The sequence below is a fragment of the Astatotilapia calliptera genome, chromosome 3 (genome assembly GCF_900246225.1).
Source record: "Astatotilapia calliptera chromosome 3, fAstCal1.2, whole genome shotgun sequence".
Lineage (NCBI taxonomy): Eukaryota > Metazoa > Chordata > Actinopteri > Cichliformes > Cichlidae > Astatotilapia > Astatotilapia calliptera.
In genome coordinates, this window is record NC_039304.1 from 17,180,974 (window position 1) to 17,194,790 (window position 13,817).

Here is a 13,817-nt window from a genome sequence, read left to right on the forward strand (position 1 = left end):
ACTCCCACTAGGTTTATATCTGGGACTCTCCACCATTTGACCTTAGAACTGAAGAAGCTTCTCGGATGAGAGGTGAAACGTCTTCAAGCAACTTAAAGAAGTCCAGACGCTTTTCTTTGCAAGCTCCTTTGACCATTTCCATCATATGATTGTACAGTTAAAAATCACTCCACCTATTTCCAAAATATAAAGAAATCAGGGGTTGCTCTAAGTTTTTGCACAGTATTGTATTCTAAAGAAATCCCTCTGAAACAGTGTTCATTTAGAAGTTTCCAATCCATGGTGGGTTTGTTCTGTTTCATAATGAGAAAATAATATTGTGGAAAAAAGCCTACTGTATTTTTTATTTTTTGTCCAGTACATTTTTACACTGAAACATGGATCAACACAACCACGTCAGACTGAGAACTGAAAACAGGAATTATGCATTTTGAAGAAACTCAAATCTCATGCGGCTAAAACAAACACAAAAACATTAAAAATGAGAGGAAAACAAAAACAGGCTTTTCGTTTTATAAAGTTCAGGCTGTTTCACATGTGCCCAGGGAAAGTTACCAGAGAAGGTGCAGAAGCTGAATAAACTTGTTTAATGTAAATGTTTTCTGTATATATCATGACGGGAAGCTTAAGGAGGCTGTCCATCATAACTGTAGCTTTTTCACTTCCACTCCTGAATCACCTAAAATGCTTTCAGTTTTTTAGACCTGCGTACTTTATCTCAGAAAATCCCAGCACTTCATCCTCTTTTTGCAAATATGAGAATAAAGAAGCAAAAAGTACAAAAATGAGTTGTGAAATTGTTTTTCAAAGATGTTGACAGAAAATATACCCTGAAATACCTCATAATCCAATCTTAATAACAAAATATATTACACAGTAAGACAGCTAGTGTGGAAGCCCAATTTAAAAAAACCCACTGTGACAATCTCTGAAGATGGGGGATGTGAAATGGTTGTAATTCTTAACTAAATCCTACAAAGTTTTTGTGAAACCCCTTAAAGCTAAAAATCTGTACTTCAGTCAAATATTGATTGTTTGATGGTGTACAGAGGCAAAACTACAAAAATGGTGTCCTAAACATTATGGATGGCACTGTATCTCAGGTTTTCCTACTTTGATCACCAGTTTATTAGGTAGACATGTTCAACTTTTCATTAATACAAATATGCAATCGTTCGATCACTTCAGCCACTCTGTGCATTTCAGCATGTTGTCGTGGTCAAGCTGATCTACAGAATTTCAAATCTGGCATCAGAATGGAGAAAAGTAATTTAAGGGACTTTGAATGCTTTTTACTGCTAAATGGGCTGGTGTCACAGTCTGGCACAGGCAGAGTGTATAGAGTGACGAAGAGGACCCAAAATGCAGACACAAATGGACGTGGAATAAAACTTGAATGTTAACATAAAGCGAGCCGTTTATTAAGGCAGGTAAAATATTACAAAACAAAACTGATGAATATGAAGCTAAACGATAATCTAAACTGTGGAAACTAAAGATAAACTTAAAAAAAATCAAAACATGAAACCCGACATGGACACAAAGGTACCTGGACCCTGGAAACATAGCAGAAAGGACAACAGACGACCTGACAATGAGCAAAAAGAAACACACAGACTAAATACACACAAGGGTGATTAGGGGAAGTGGAAACACATGGGGAAACTGCTAACACTAAGCTGACATTACGAGATGAAGGAAGCAAAGCCGACTACACTGACACAGGACACAGACCTTCAAAATAAAACAGGAAACATGAGACGCAGACATGGCAATACGAACTTGACAACATAAGACATGAAACACACAAAGGGTGAGGGAAACTTAAATTTAGGGGTAGAAAAACACAAAGGGAATCTGATAAACAAATGAACTTAGCTAACCTAAAAAACTTAAACATAAACATCAACATAAATAAACTAAAACTTAAAACGCTGGGTCAACAGACCCATTAACGTGACAACTGGTCTGAGTCTTTTTTTTTTCTTTTTTTTTTAAATGCTCATCTACTGAGATTTTCACACATCTCTATGGTCAGATGGACAGAAAATATCCTGTGAGCAGCAGTTTTCTAGGTGAAAATGACTCGTTTATGCCAGGAGAATGCCTTCCTTTGAGCTGATAGGAAGGCAGAAGTAATTCAAACAACCGCTTGTTAACAACCACGCTATGTAGAAGAGCATCTCTGAACACACGACATGTCAAACCTTGAAGCAGTGGAAGCAAAAATTGAGGCTACAAAATTGAATTGTCAAATGGTCTAATGTGTCGCGATTTCTGCTGCAACATTTGGAAGATATGTTCAAAATTTGACATAAACAAGATGAAAGCACTGATACACCCTGCCTTATATTAACAGTTAATGTTAGTGGTTGTGGTTTAATGATGTGGGGGATATTGGCACAATTTGGGTCACTTAGTACTAATGAGCATCATTTAAAAGCCACAGCCTACCTGAGTGTTGTTGCTGATCATGTCCCTTTATGGTCACAGTGGTCCCATCTTCTGATGACTGTTTTCAGCAGGATGACAAACCATGTTTTGCAAAGTTCATGGGATCATCTCAAACCGGTTTCTTGAACATGACAATGAGTTTGTTGTATTCAAATGGCCTCCACAATCACCAGATCTCATTACTATAAAACAGCTTCAGGATGTGATAGAACAAAATATTTCATCATGAATGAGCAACTGAAAAAGCTGCAGCAACTGTGTGATGTTAATATGGACCAAAATCACTGAAGACCAGCACTTTGTTCGATTTGCTGCCTTCGCACTAAAGTGGCATCTGTGACAGCGTGGTTGATATATGAAGGCCATTGCAAGCTTTTCAGGAGGTCATCATGTAGGACAACAGTCCCTCACAATCATGTGTCATGTTGCTGCTGGTGATAAATGTCATATTTGTTTTATGGTCTCTAAGATCTTTATGTTGTATAGCACTTCAGTGTACCAGGGAAAGTAATGGATAGTCGAGACTAAAATTACCCCCAAACTGTGTTTATTATGTATCTTTTAACACAGAAACTTTATAATTTACATAGAAAATACAAAAGTAATATGTTAATATCGTATGTTTAAAATGTAACTCCTTCTCACAACCATATTGTAATATGAAAAAAATTCTGCAGGATATTGTTTATAATATTTTCACTCTTTATGCAATGTTACATTTTCTAAAGAGTCAAGGCTGTCAGTTTGATTGGTGGTTTAGGCCACGATGTCAGCATGATTTGCGAGAAAGGACATCCAGTGCTTTTGAATGAACGGGCTTAAAGAGGAGGGTGAAGCTGGAGGGGCTCAAATGGCCATTGCCCTCTGTGTCCACTTTTCCCATCAACACGTAGTTACGGCCTGGACAAGAGACAATGAAGAAATACAGAGCAAGTTGTTATCATTTACATCAGAGCAGCTTGTGATTTTTAAAGGGAAACATTTAAAGGAACAACACTGAACATGAACAATTCCTGTTAAATAACATACCAATCCAGAACTCTGTTTTACTCCTATTCTTTATGTAGTGGTTATTTATTTACAATAATCCCAGAGGCACCAATGATATATGCTGCAATATGACACCTCTATATGGTTTTATTATCTACATTATTGCCTTTAATCGCTGACTTTTATTGGTTAAATACAAAATCATATCATCTGCATACAGTTTGACATTGAACTGGATTTTAGCACTGGTAGTACCCGAAACATAGAAAGCCATCATTAAGAAATTCCAGTTTGTACACAGTATTTACAGACGTTTGAAAACCTGCTCTAACTGTATTATGTGGCAATATTTCTGTAAGATGGAGAGCAAGAAAACTGTCTCATTTTTTACCTTTGATTAGTCCTGGGCATTTCTTGCAGGTAGAAGTCAGTGTGACTGTTTTGGCGGGTCCTGATTTGGTGACGGTGAGGCTTCCTGTCTTATACGCCTTGATCAGTGACACCTCGATGGTTGCTGAGCCCCTTGGACCAGGATCTATAAACGTAACCTTACCCGTAATCACTAAAATAAAGAAAAAAGAAAGATGTGGTCACTAAGGGAAACAATTTAAGATTTTTTAAAAGTTATCATTGCAAGGTGTTTAGACTTCTTTAAACTTTGGTCAAAAATTTAAGACTTTCTGAGTGATTATCTGAGGAATCTGCTTATGAGTGAAATATCCATTGCTAAAAGCCACCCTAAAGTGGTCGCTACTAATTTGAAGATTGGTGGTTTGACCTCTGGGTGCCCCAGTCTTCATGCCAAAGACTGGGAAAGACACTAACCATAAGTTGCTCTCAGATGCATTCGTCTGAGTATAAATGTGTCTGAATGTTAGAAAGCACTTAGTTGTAGAGTGGGCTAGAATCACAAAAAAGGCATGTTTCAATGGGGAGAAAATGTGTAGAACCAAGTGACATTTTGTAGGTGTAAAGGTGTGAAAATAGATGGAGAGGAGTTATGCAAAGCCCAGACTGCAGCTTGTTTTGTAGCTCACCAAAGTCATGAGGGCAGAAGCTGGTTTGGAGGGTTCCAGTCCGCTTACAGGGTTGTGTACACAGTGGGTTCAGTGGTAAAGCTGTAGGAAAAACATGCGGCAACAAACACTTTCTAGTACAAGTAAACACAAATACATACATGGGGGTAAAAAGCAGGTTAAAAATTCAACACTCATTTTATTGTACTTACGTTTCTTGCTCACATTGGGTTTCTTGGTCACTGCTTTGGTTACTCCTGGTTGAGATGATGCTGTGGGTTTCATCTTAGGTTTGACTGTTGGTTTAACTCCTGCCTTAGTGGTTGGCTTCACTGGTTTCACTTTGGGTTTTATACTGGGCTTAGGTGTGGGTTTAACCTTGACTCTTGGTTTAAGAGTTGGTTTAATGACCTTGGGTTTAGGTGTAGGTTTGGGCTTTGGTGTAGTTTTAACTCCAGGTTTAGGTTTAGGCTTTAGTGTTGGTTTAATTTCAGGTTTAGGTTTAGGCTTAGGTGTAGGTTTAGGTTTAGATGTGGGTTTGATGTTAGTAGTAGTGGGTCTGTTTAGTGGAGGTTTCTTTACTAGCGGTGGCCTTCCTGGTTGCCTTTTGGGTGGTTTGGGGGTGGGTTTGGGCTTGGGGCTTGGTCTGAGTTTGGGAACTGGTTTGGGGGTGGGTTTGGGCTTGGGGCTTGGTCTGAGTTTGGGAACTGGTTTGGGGGTGGGTTTGGGCTTGGGGCTTGGTCTGAGTTTGGGAACTGGTTTGGGGGTGGGTTTGGGCTTGGGGCTTGGTCTGAGTTTGGGAACTGGTTTGGGGGTGGGTTTGGGCTTGGGGCTTGGTCTGAGTTTGGGAACTGGTTTGGGGGTTGGTTTGGTGGGTATTTTTGTCGTGGAGGTTATCTGAGGTCTGTGGATAAAGTCTCCTCCTGCAGTGGGTGTGCGGGACCCACGAGGCACGCTGGAGTAGTGGGCCATGAATCCATCTGAGGTCACGCTGAGGTCAGACACAAACTGGAGAAGCAGCTCGTTCCCATTTGTCACTATAGTGCTATGAAAGGAACAGGGAAAGTAGAAAGAAAGGATAAAGCGACAGACACGTGGAAGAAACGGGACGTGACAGTATAAACACGTCAGCAAAGCTCTGCTGTAAGGTATGTATACATGTATTTAGCTTAATTCAAAGTAGCTTATATCTGAACAGTATCTCACCCTGGTGGCTTGTCTCCGCAGAATTTCCCTATCCTCCTCGAGTCATCCGTTTCTCCCCCATTAAATAAGGCCACATAGTCATAACGACAATACATGTCAGGCTCCAGATCCAGTTTCTCAAACTGTACCTCAATCACCTGGAAAATAGGTGGAAACAGAAAGCTATGAAAGTCTTGGCAGGGCATGGCGCTAGCACATGTTTACTTCTGACTAATTTTCATGAGCCGTGTACAGTGCAGCCATCAGGAGGTGGTGGTGGAGTTCTGAAACACAGAGGTGCATTTACTCCCTCTCTTGCCCTTGCTTCCTTCCCTCCTTCTTTTAGTTCAATCTCTTGGCACACATGATCACGCCTGCAGGGACTCAAAGAGGTCTTTCATTTTAACTTCGGCACAAGGCCGCTGTCACACTCACACACGATAACTGCATTAAGTATCCTACAAGGAAAGTACATTTCCTTGTGATGGGCCCCTTTACTGCCATTTATTTCCAACACAAGGCATTTAACATACTCAACTGCACATGCAGTCAATTGAAATTTGATTTTGACTAATATTTGGTGCACGTAAATTATAGAAATACAAATTAAAATGATACCTCAGCGCCCGTGCATATTTTCTAATTGTATATTTCACAAAGATTTAAGCCCAGTTCTTGTTAACAATCATGTGCAAATTTTTTTGTTTTGAGGTTATTGCATTCCTGGTGCATTGTCAGCTTCACTGGTTATGTAGATTAGATCCACAAGAATCTATTTGTTCTTTGATTGGAAATATTGGCTATATTATTCGTTTTTATAGAGTTAACTATAAAAGTATTTTAAAGTGTTGAAGATACAGAAAACACCTTTGGATTTTATTATTAAACTGACTGAAGCACCCACTGAGAAACTAGAGTATTTATAAATCATTCAATCTAAACTATTTGACTGGGCACTTTCCTGCGTGAGTAGGTAATACATGTTTGGTGTTTGCTAACAATTAGGTGCTTTTAGCTGCCAGGTACAACATTTTAACCCTTGGAAAATAAACCCTATAAGGTGGATTAATTACTCTCTTTTTTTACGCTAGTTGGAAGGCTATGTACAGCGTATATTCCTTAGCATTTGTTCCTCAGTGCAACATCATGCTGTCAAATTTTTCCACCGGGAAAATTTATGCTAGCTAGCCTAGCTAGTGAACCAGTCCTACATGTGTCCTTATTTCCGCTGGATGTTACTTTCCACTTATGTCACTTCGTTTTCTAATTTGTGTTCTTGTCAATAACTATCTGTAGACGGCCTAATTTGTGGTATTTAAATTACAAGTTCAGAATAGCCACAAAAATCAACATATTTTACAGTCTTTTCAAATGCATATGAATGTGAAGAATGCCACTTTTAGGCATGGCTGTAGAAAATGTCAGAATTCAAATTAATATGTTAATTAGGGTGACATAACCAAAAGAGATATGTGGGCCATGTGGGGAACAGTAGATATCTGACTTTTTTTTTTCAACATGTTGATGCTTCATTCTAGATATATGTACAGCGGGTAAAATAAGTATTGAACACATCAGCAGTTTTCTAAGTAAATATTATTCTAAAGGTGCTATTGACATGAAATTGACCCGATGTCGGTAACAACCTATCAAATCCACACATGCAAAGAAATCAAACCATAGTCCATGAATTAAGTTATGTGTAATAATGACAAAGAGAAAAAGTATTGAACGCATGAAGAAAAGGAGGTACAAAAAGTAAAGACACCAGCTGAAATCTTCAGTAATCAGAAAGCAATCCTTCCACTTATTGCAAATTAATATCAGGTGGTTCAGTCCCAATAAAAAGGTGTCTCATTACCAAGGTGTCAACAAGAAACATCTAATGAAGGGTAAAATCAATGAGCTTTCTTAAGACCGTCGCAGCCTTATTATGCAAAACATACCGATGGCATTGGTTACAGAAGAATTTCTAAACTACTGAAGGTTCCAGTGAAGTTTGGAGGTGGCAACATCCTGATGTAGGGCTGTTTTTCAGCATATGGCGCGGGAACCCTTCACATACCTGATAAAAATCTAACAGGATGATGAAGACGACACGAGGGTTTGACATCTCAGCAAGACGATGAGCCCAACACATCCAAGGAAACTCAGCTGGTTTCACAGATTAAAATAAAGCTGGTAGAATGACCCAGCCAACCACCTGACCTGAATCTAACTGAAAATCTATGGAAAGCTCTGATGCTCAGAGTTCATAAAGGTGTCTTCAGGATTTGAAGACTGTTTGTGTGGAAAAATGAGCCAAAATCATGCCTGAGCAATGCATGTGACTATAGTTTCTCCATAAAGGAGGCGTCTTGAAGGTGTCATCAAAGGCTTTTGTATGAAGCATTAAATACATTTCAGTAAGCGTTTTTGATATTTTTTTCTGTGTCATTTCTCATTATTACACATAACTTAATATTTGGATATCTGCGGTTTAATTTCTTCGTATAAATAACGGGGAAAAAAATACGGTAAAATGGTAAAAATATTCACTTAAACATGTCACAATAATTTGACAGATAAACTAATATTAAGGCACTGATATGCTATAAATAAATAAAATGATAAATTCAGCTTTCTTTAATATAAGCGAGCAGGTCTTTAATGCTACTCGATCATTAGGAATCTAATAATAATAATAACAGAAATTCTGATGTGAACCGCTCTCAATCTGTATGAAGTGTAGTGTGATCAGCTTACATTGCTCGGCTCTACGGAGATGTGCCACGAGCAGCTGATGCCTGCTGGGTAATTGGAGTTGGGCCAGTTGGGCGTCTTTACGGAGCCCTGTGATTTGGTCAGTCGTCCTCCACAGAACTGGTTCTCTGTGGAAATATGAAAAAGAAGATGGAGTTAAAAAATAAGAGTGTGCTACAATATGTTAAGGTGAGACAAAAGCCAGGTGATACAATAAAAGCATGAGGCTGCCCTGTGTTTGCAGGAGAATAACAAAACTGTGTCCTGGAGCCCCAGTAAAATATTTGCAGGATTACTTGTCCTCACCTTCCATATGTGGCTTCCCTGCATTGAAAGAAGCCAGAAATCCTCTTCCACCAGTGGCTTCATCCGTCACCATCTCCAGCATCATGGTGTTGGAGGTGGAGATGAGGGCACCGGGCCTGAAGGTCCCGCAGAATCGACCTAACTTCTGCACTAGGCGGGAGTGACCGTTGTAGACGTCCAGGTAGTCATAGCGGCAGATGGGGTCAGCCTCTAAGTCAAAGAGGCGGAAAGACAGCATGACCACATGATCCTCGGGGACCTGGAGGGGACAACAGACTCAGTATGACCCACACACAGGAACAACCTGGTTTTTTGTTATGTAAGGCAGATTATTTCTTCAACATTGATACTGCTTGTGTTACTCTGAAAACAGCAAGAAAATGCTGAAAGTGAAGCATATCAATAATGAGTAAAAACTACAGATGTGTTTTTGAAGGAAATAGATCCAGAAGAAAATAGATTACCAAAATAAAATAACCAGATTTGAAAATGTCCTTTCATTGAAAATGATCATCTATGCAACTGTTATTCACAACCCCGAGCTCGTATTTGTATTATTTTGACTCTGACTTGTTTTATTTTGTTTCATGTGGTTTGATGTTATATCTGAATTTGTAACATTGTAATAATGTGGCTTGTTGGCCAGATCTGAAAAGTAGATGTTATCCTCGAGGGACCTGCCGATTAAATAAAAATAAATAATATATTTCACAGTTAAAATGACAAAAAAAAAAAAGGAATAGCACAGGTGTTACTTGAATTATCAACACAAAAGGAAACACTGCAGTGTTTGTTTTTTCTTCTCCCCAAAAAGTCCCATTTCACTATTTCCTGTTTCCTCCCCTCACCCCCAACCAGTCACAGCAGATGGCTGCTCCTCCTTGAGCCTTGTCCTGCCGGAGGTTTTTTTCCTGTTTAAAGGGAGTTTTTCCTTCCCACTGTTGCCAAATGCTTGCTCATAGGGCAGGGGTGCCGAACTGCAGGTTTTAGATAACACCCAGGGTCAACACACCTGAATCAAATGATTAGTTCATTACCAGACATCTGGACAACTTCAAGACATGTTGAGGAGGAAATTTAGTCATTTAAATCAGCTGTGTTGGATCAAGGACACATCTGAAACCTGCAGGACACCGGCCCCGAGGCCTGGAGATCGACACCGCTGTCATAGGGGGTCGTCTGATCGTTGGGGTTTTCTCCGTGCTGCTGTCTTTACTTTACTACAGAAAGCTCCTTGAGCCTTGGAGCCATTTAAATAAAGCTGAATTGAATTTCAGTAAATGGAATGGAGTTCTTGAAACATGTTTATTTACATGTGGATGAACCAATAGTTGTCAGGACTCACAGAGGAACTGTAAATTAATGTTTTGCTTCTTGTTTCTGTGCTGTTGAAGCACTTTCTAACAGTCTGGCTCCCCCTGTAGCTATGAGGAGATGGTACGGTCCAGTTTGGGCCAAGCTGGTTTATAGTAGGATGATGAAGGCAACTTAATATGAGCCTGTTGTTGGTGGTTTGATCATTTTTGGGGCGGCTGTGGCTCAGGAGGCAGCACAGATTGTATACTGATCTGAGAGCACTGTAGTCAACCTGACCTTGCTTTCATTAAATGTTTTTCTATTTTTTTCTAAATCACATTTTCTTTAGTTTTCTAGTGCCACACAGCAATCACATCCTTTTGGCACTACAATGATTTGGCTTCAGTTCAAAACATTTAGTCATCTACATAGGTGCTACCACTGTTTCGCTATCCCCGTGTCCCAGACTGAAACATCACAGCTACTTTCAGTGACTCACAGTGATGTACCAGGTGCATTTGCTGTTGGGTTTGTACAAGCTGGGAAAACCTTCACTGGCCACGATGCCGGAGTCTATGACCAGGTGGCCTCCACAGTGGAAGACTGGCCTGAAAGAGAAAGAGAAAAAGAAATCCTGCCCTTCACTTCATGTGCCGTGGGCTTCAGGAAATGCTGCTTTTGCTTATGCAGCTATACTGAAGAGCATTGAGGCAAAAACCTGCACACACACACGTTTAGATGTGAAAAACACAGTCTTTCTCTGTTCTCCAAGGCTGGGAAAGTTCCCAGTAAACTCTCATGGTATGTTTTTTTTTTCATAGAAGTTGGCCAAACCAAGCCAGGACTGTTAATACACAGTATATGTGTTATCGCCACACTCTGACTGCACCGCAAGAAAACTGTACGCGTTCGCTTTGCAAACACCGCCGCAGCAGCCCAATCACACACGGTTTGGTGGCACACACACCCACTCTTTCGCACTCGGATAAACACACATCAAAGCAGCGCCAGCTTCAACTTTTAATTTTGCCGTGCGGGCCAGGCCCAGACTCGTTAATTTAGATGTTGGCTGATCTGGCATCTGGTTTTCCTCCAGAAACTCTGCAGCTGGAAATTAGGTTTAAATTTTACTCCATAGCAGCCAGTGAGGCAAAATTTACAATCCCTTACATTACAGAGCTGTTTTTCTGTCTCTCAAGTTCTCCAGGCATGCATGGTGTGTCTCTTGTGGTACTCTAAGGCCACACTTGGCCAAAATATTCCAGTTTTGGAGTCCCCTCCCTTCTGACCCTCAGGAGCTTAGCAGGCCACAGGCATTTGTTTGTCTCTCATGTTCAATTTACACCTTGTTTGTGTGGAACTCTGCACAAACAAAGAATTTCAGGAAGATTTACTTCTCAGCTGCAACAAGAAAAACAAACTATATGACACGAGAGCACTGCTGCTGGTACATCTACCCAGATTTAATCACAATAAATTACAGCACGCTGTCATTATGTGTCCGCCTGCCTGTCTGTGTGTTTATGGGATGCCGACCACATCTTTCTAACGCTACACCCTTCTATTTCTACCGAACTTTCGGTAATCACAATACTGCGACCAGGAGAGGAAACAGTCTCACACATGCACAGTAGTTAATCCAGACTGATGTGGGCTTGAAAATTGCTTGCCACATGTGCACATACTGAAAAGAAAATTGGTTCACAAAGGGCACATTGACAGCTCATACATACAGAATAACTTTGCTGCGCACACCTTACCTTGCGTTAGTGTCATTAGTCTGAGCATCAGTCCATCCCAAGGACAAAATGACAAGAAGGCACATGGGGGTCCACACCCAGTCCTCCATCCTGCTGTCCTCCCGGATTGGGAAAGACGAGAGTGCAGAAGGGAAAGAAGGAGGGAGAAGCAGCGCAGAGGCGTGGAGAGGGGTAAGGTTTTGGGAAGGGGAGGGGAGGCAGGGAGAGGAGGGGAAGTGATGGTTGGATGGTGGGGTGTTACGGAGGGAAGGCGAAGAAAGGCAAGGGTGCGTGAATGAAGTTGGTTAATGCAGGTGACTAGCAGTAAAAAGTGTTGTTTACACTGATTCACAGCCAGAGTGGATCTGTACAGTGTGCTTGTGTTGCTCATTAACAGGTAGACTAATGAAGTATATGCAGAAGGTAAGTTTCTGTAGGCGTGTGCTTACAGAGGGCCTGTGTTGTAGCATGTATAATGACCACTTCACAGCGCTGCCGGCTACAAGCCGTGCTTTTGTTCGCCATCTTCATCTGGAACCATCAGGTTTACATGTTGGACTTTTAGTCAAGAATTCAGCTCGACCGAAATGCTGTGGTGGGACTTTAAAACAACTGTGAATAAACCTCAATGGGCTGTAAAGGATTCCCAAAATTCCTCCATAACCATGTGAGAGACTGATAAAGAAATGAAAAGTTGGTTGTACAAGCTCGTGAAATGCGGACTAGCAAAGGACCGTGATGTTTGCAGATGACTCTGTGATCTGTAGCAAGAGTGGAAAGCAGGTGGAGGACAGCCTGGAGAGATGGAGGTGTGCACTGGAGAAGCAAGGCAGATTACATGTGTGTGAATGAGAGGGAAACAGGTGGAAAGGTGAACATGCAAGTAATAGATGTAGTAAAAGTAGACGAGTTTGAATACATAAGGTTAACCATACAACGCAATAGACAGTGCAAAGGAAAGGTGTAGAGGAAACTGCAGACAGGGTGAAGCAGATGTTGAAGATGGAGGTGCCACGCAGGAGGAAAAGACCACAGAGGATTTATGGATGTAGCGAAGGAGGGAGGATATGCAGATAGTTGGTGATCGGCCGAAAGAGGAATAAGAAGAAGGAGCTTGGAGGATGTAGCTTTCTCTTGGTGTGTCTTTCACAGGATTTTCTGATGGCAGCCGGTGTGCACCCTTGGGGTAACTTTAATGCAGTTGAGTGTATTGATGTTTGAGTGTGATCACTTGGTCAGGGGGAGTGGTAATTCTAATCATGGCCCAAACTGTGGTGCAGCTTCTGTCTGTCCTCTTGTTTGCTAGCTTAATCTTATCAGGACTGGTGGATTTTTCTTCTTGTTATCATTAATTGGTTTCTATTTCCCACATATAATAAAATTTCTTGTAACAGCACTTGTATTGCGGTGTTTAAATCTCAATATAATGGTAGTCCCTCTTTTGGCTCACACATTAGCATGCAAATTTAGCATTTACTTCTGTACTGCTGCGATCTCACAGCTGCCAGCGTGGATCCTGACTGCTGTTTTTAAAGATCATGGGCACACAAGCACAATTTAGGTGACGGTTCATTAAAAAGATTAAATTCTTTCCACAGAATTAACCTCGCCTCACAAAACGATCCAGTGTAAGCACAGGAAAGCTTAAAAAACTGCAGGAACCAGAATAAAAATCATACAGGGCTCGTAAAAGCAATTATTAAAAACGTGAGTTATGCTGAACTCTACAGTAAAATGTTTTATTACAACAGTAAGACTCATTTTTATTGTTGCATAATAAAAGATGGAGCATCTTCAGCTGTGTTATTAATACCAGCCGGTCTGCCAGCAGACCCACGCACATTACAATCATTGCTGCCATTGTTATAATCATAATATGCACTGAAGTCAGCTTCACCACTTTGAGCCTGTCTGAACGAGGACGTGCCTTTTGTCTTTTTTAAGCTGCGGTGACCACTTTGGGTAGAAACCACAGCAGAACAGCAGGAGACTGCGGTCGGGTAAGAAAGCAGCTGCCCCGATCCGCTCTCTGCTTCCAGCTCGCTCTGGACGCTTCTGTGTATCCACGCCAACTGACAACAAAAATAGA

The 13,817-nt window shown here is 40.9% G+C and overlaps 1 protein-coding gene across 2 annotated transcripts; it reads right to left on the reverse strand.

Annotated features, from left to right (window-relative positions):
• Positions 1-2,993: 2,993 nt before the first annotated feature.
• On the reverse strand, positions 2,994-11,875 carry pcolceb (procollagen C-endopeptidase enhancer b). 2 transcript variants are annotated; one of them, XM_026162099.1, is made up of 10 exons: positions 11,750-11,867; positions 10,489-10,597; positions 8,694-8,952; positions 8,391-8,515; positions 5,667-5,803; positions 5,312-5,505; positions 4,673-5,263; positions 4,482-4,562; positions 3,836-4,006; positions 2,994-3,354 (listed from the first exon to the last, which is right to left on the reverse strand). In XM_026162099.1, exons 1-10 carry the CDS (start codon positions 11,836-11,838, stop codon positions 3,224-3,226), a joined length of 1,887 nt encoding a protein of 628 aa, XP_026017884.1. In that variant the 5' UTR covers positions 11,839-11,867; the 3' UTR covers positions 2,994-3,223. The 2 variants fall into 2 exon arrangements, with proteins under 2 accessions (XP_026017884.1, XP_026017885.1); XM_026162100.1 differs by having other exon boundaries at positions 4,673-5,505; positions 11,750-11,875.
• Positions 11,876-13,817: the final 1,942 nt, after the last annotated feature.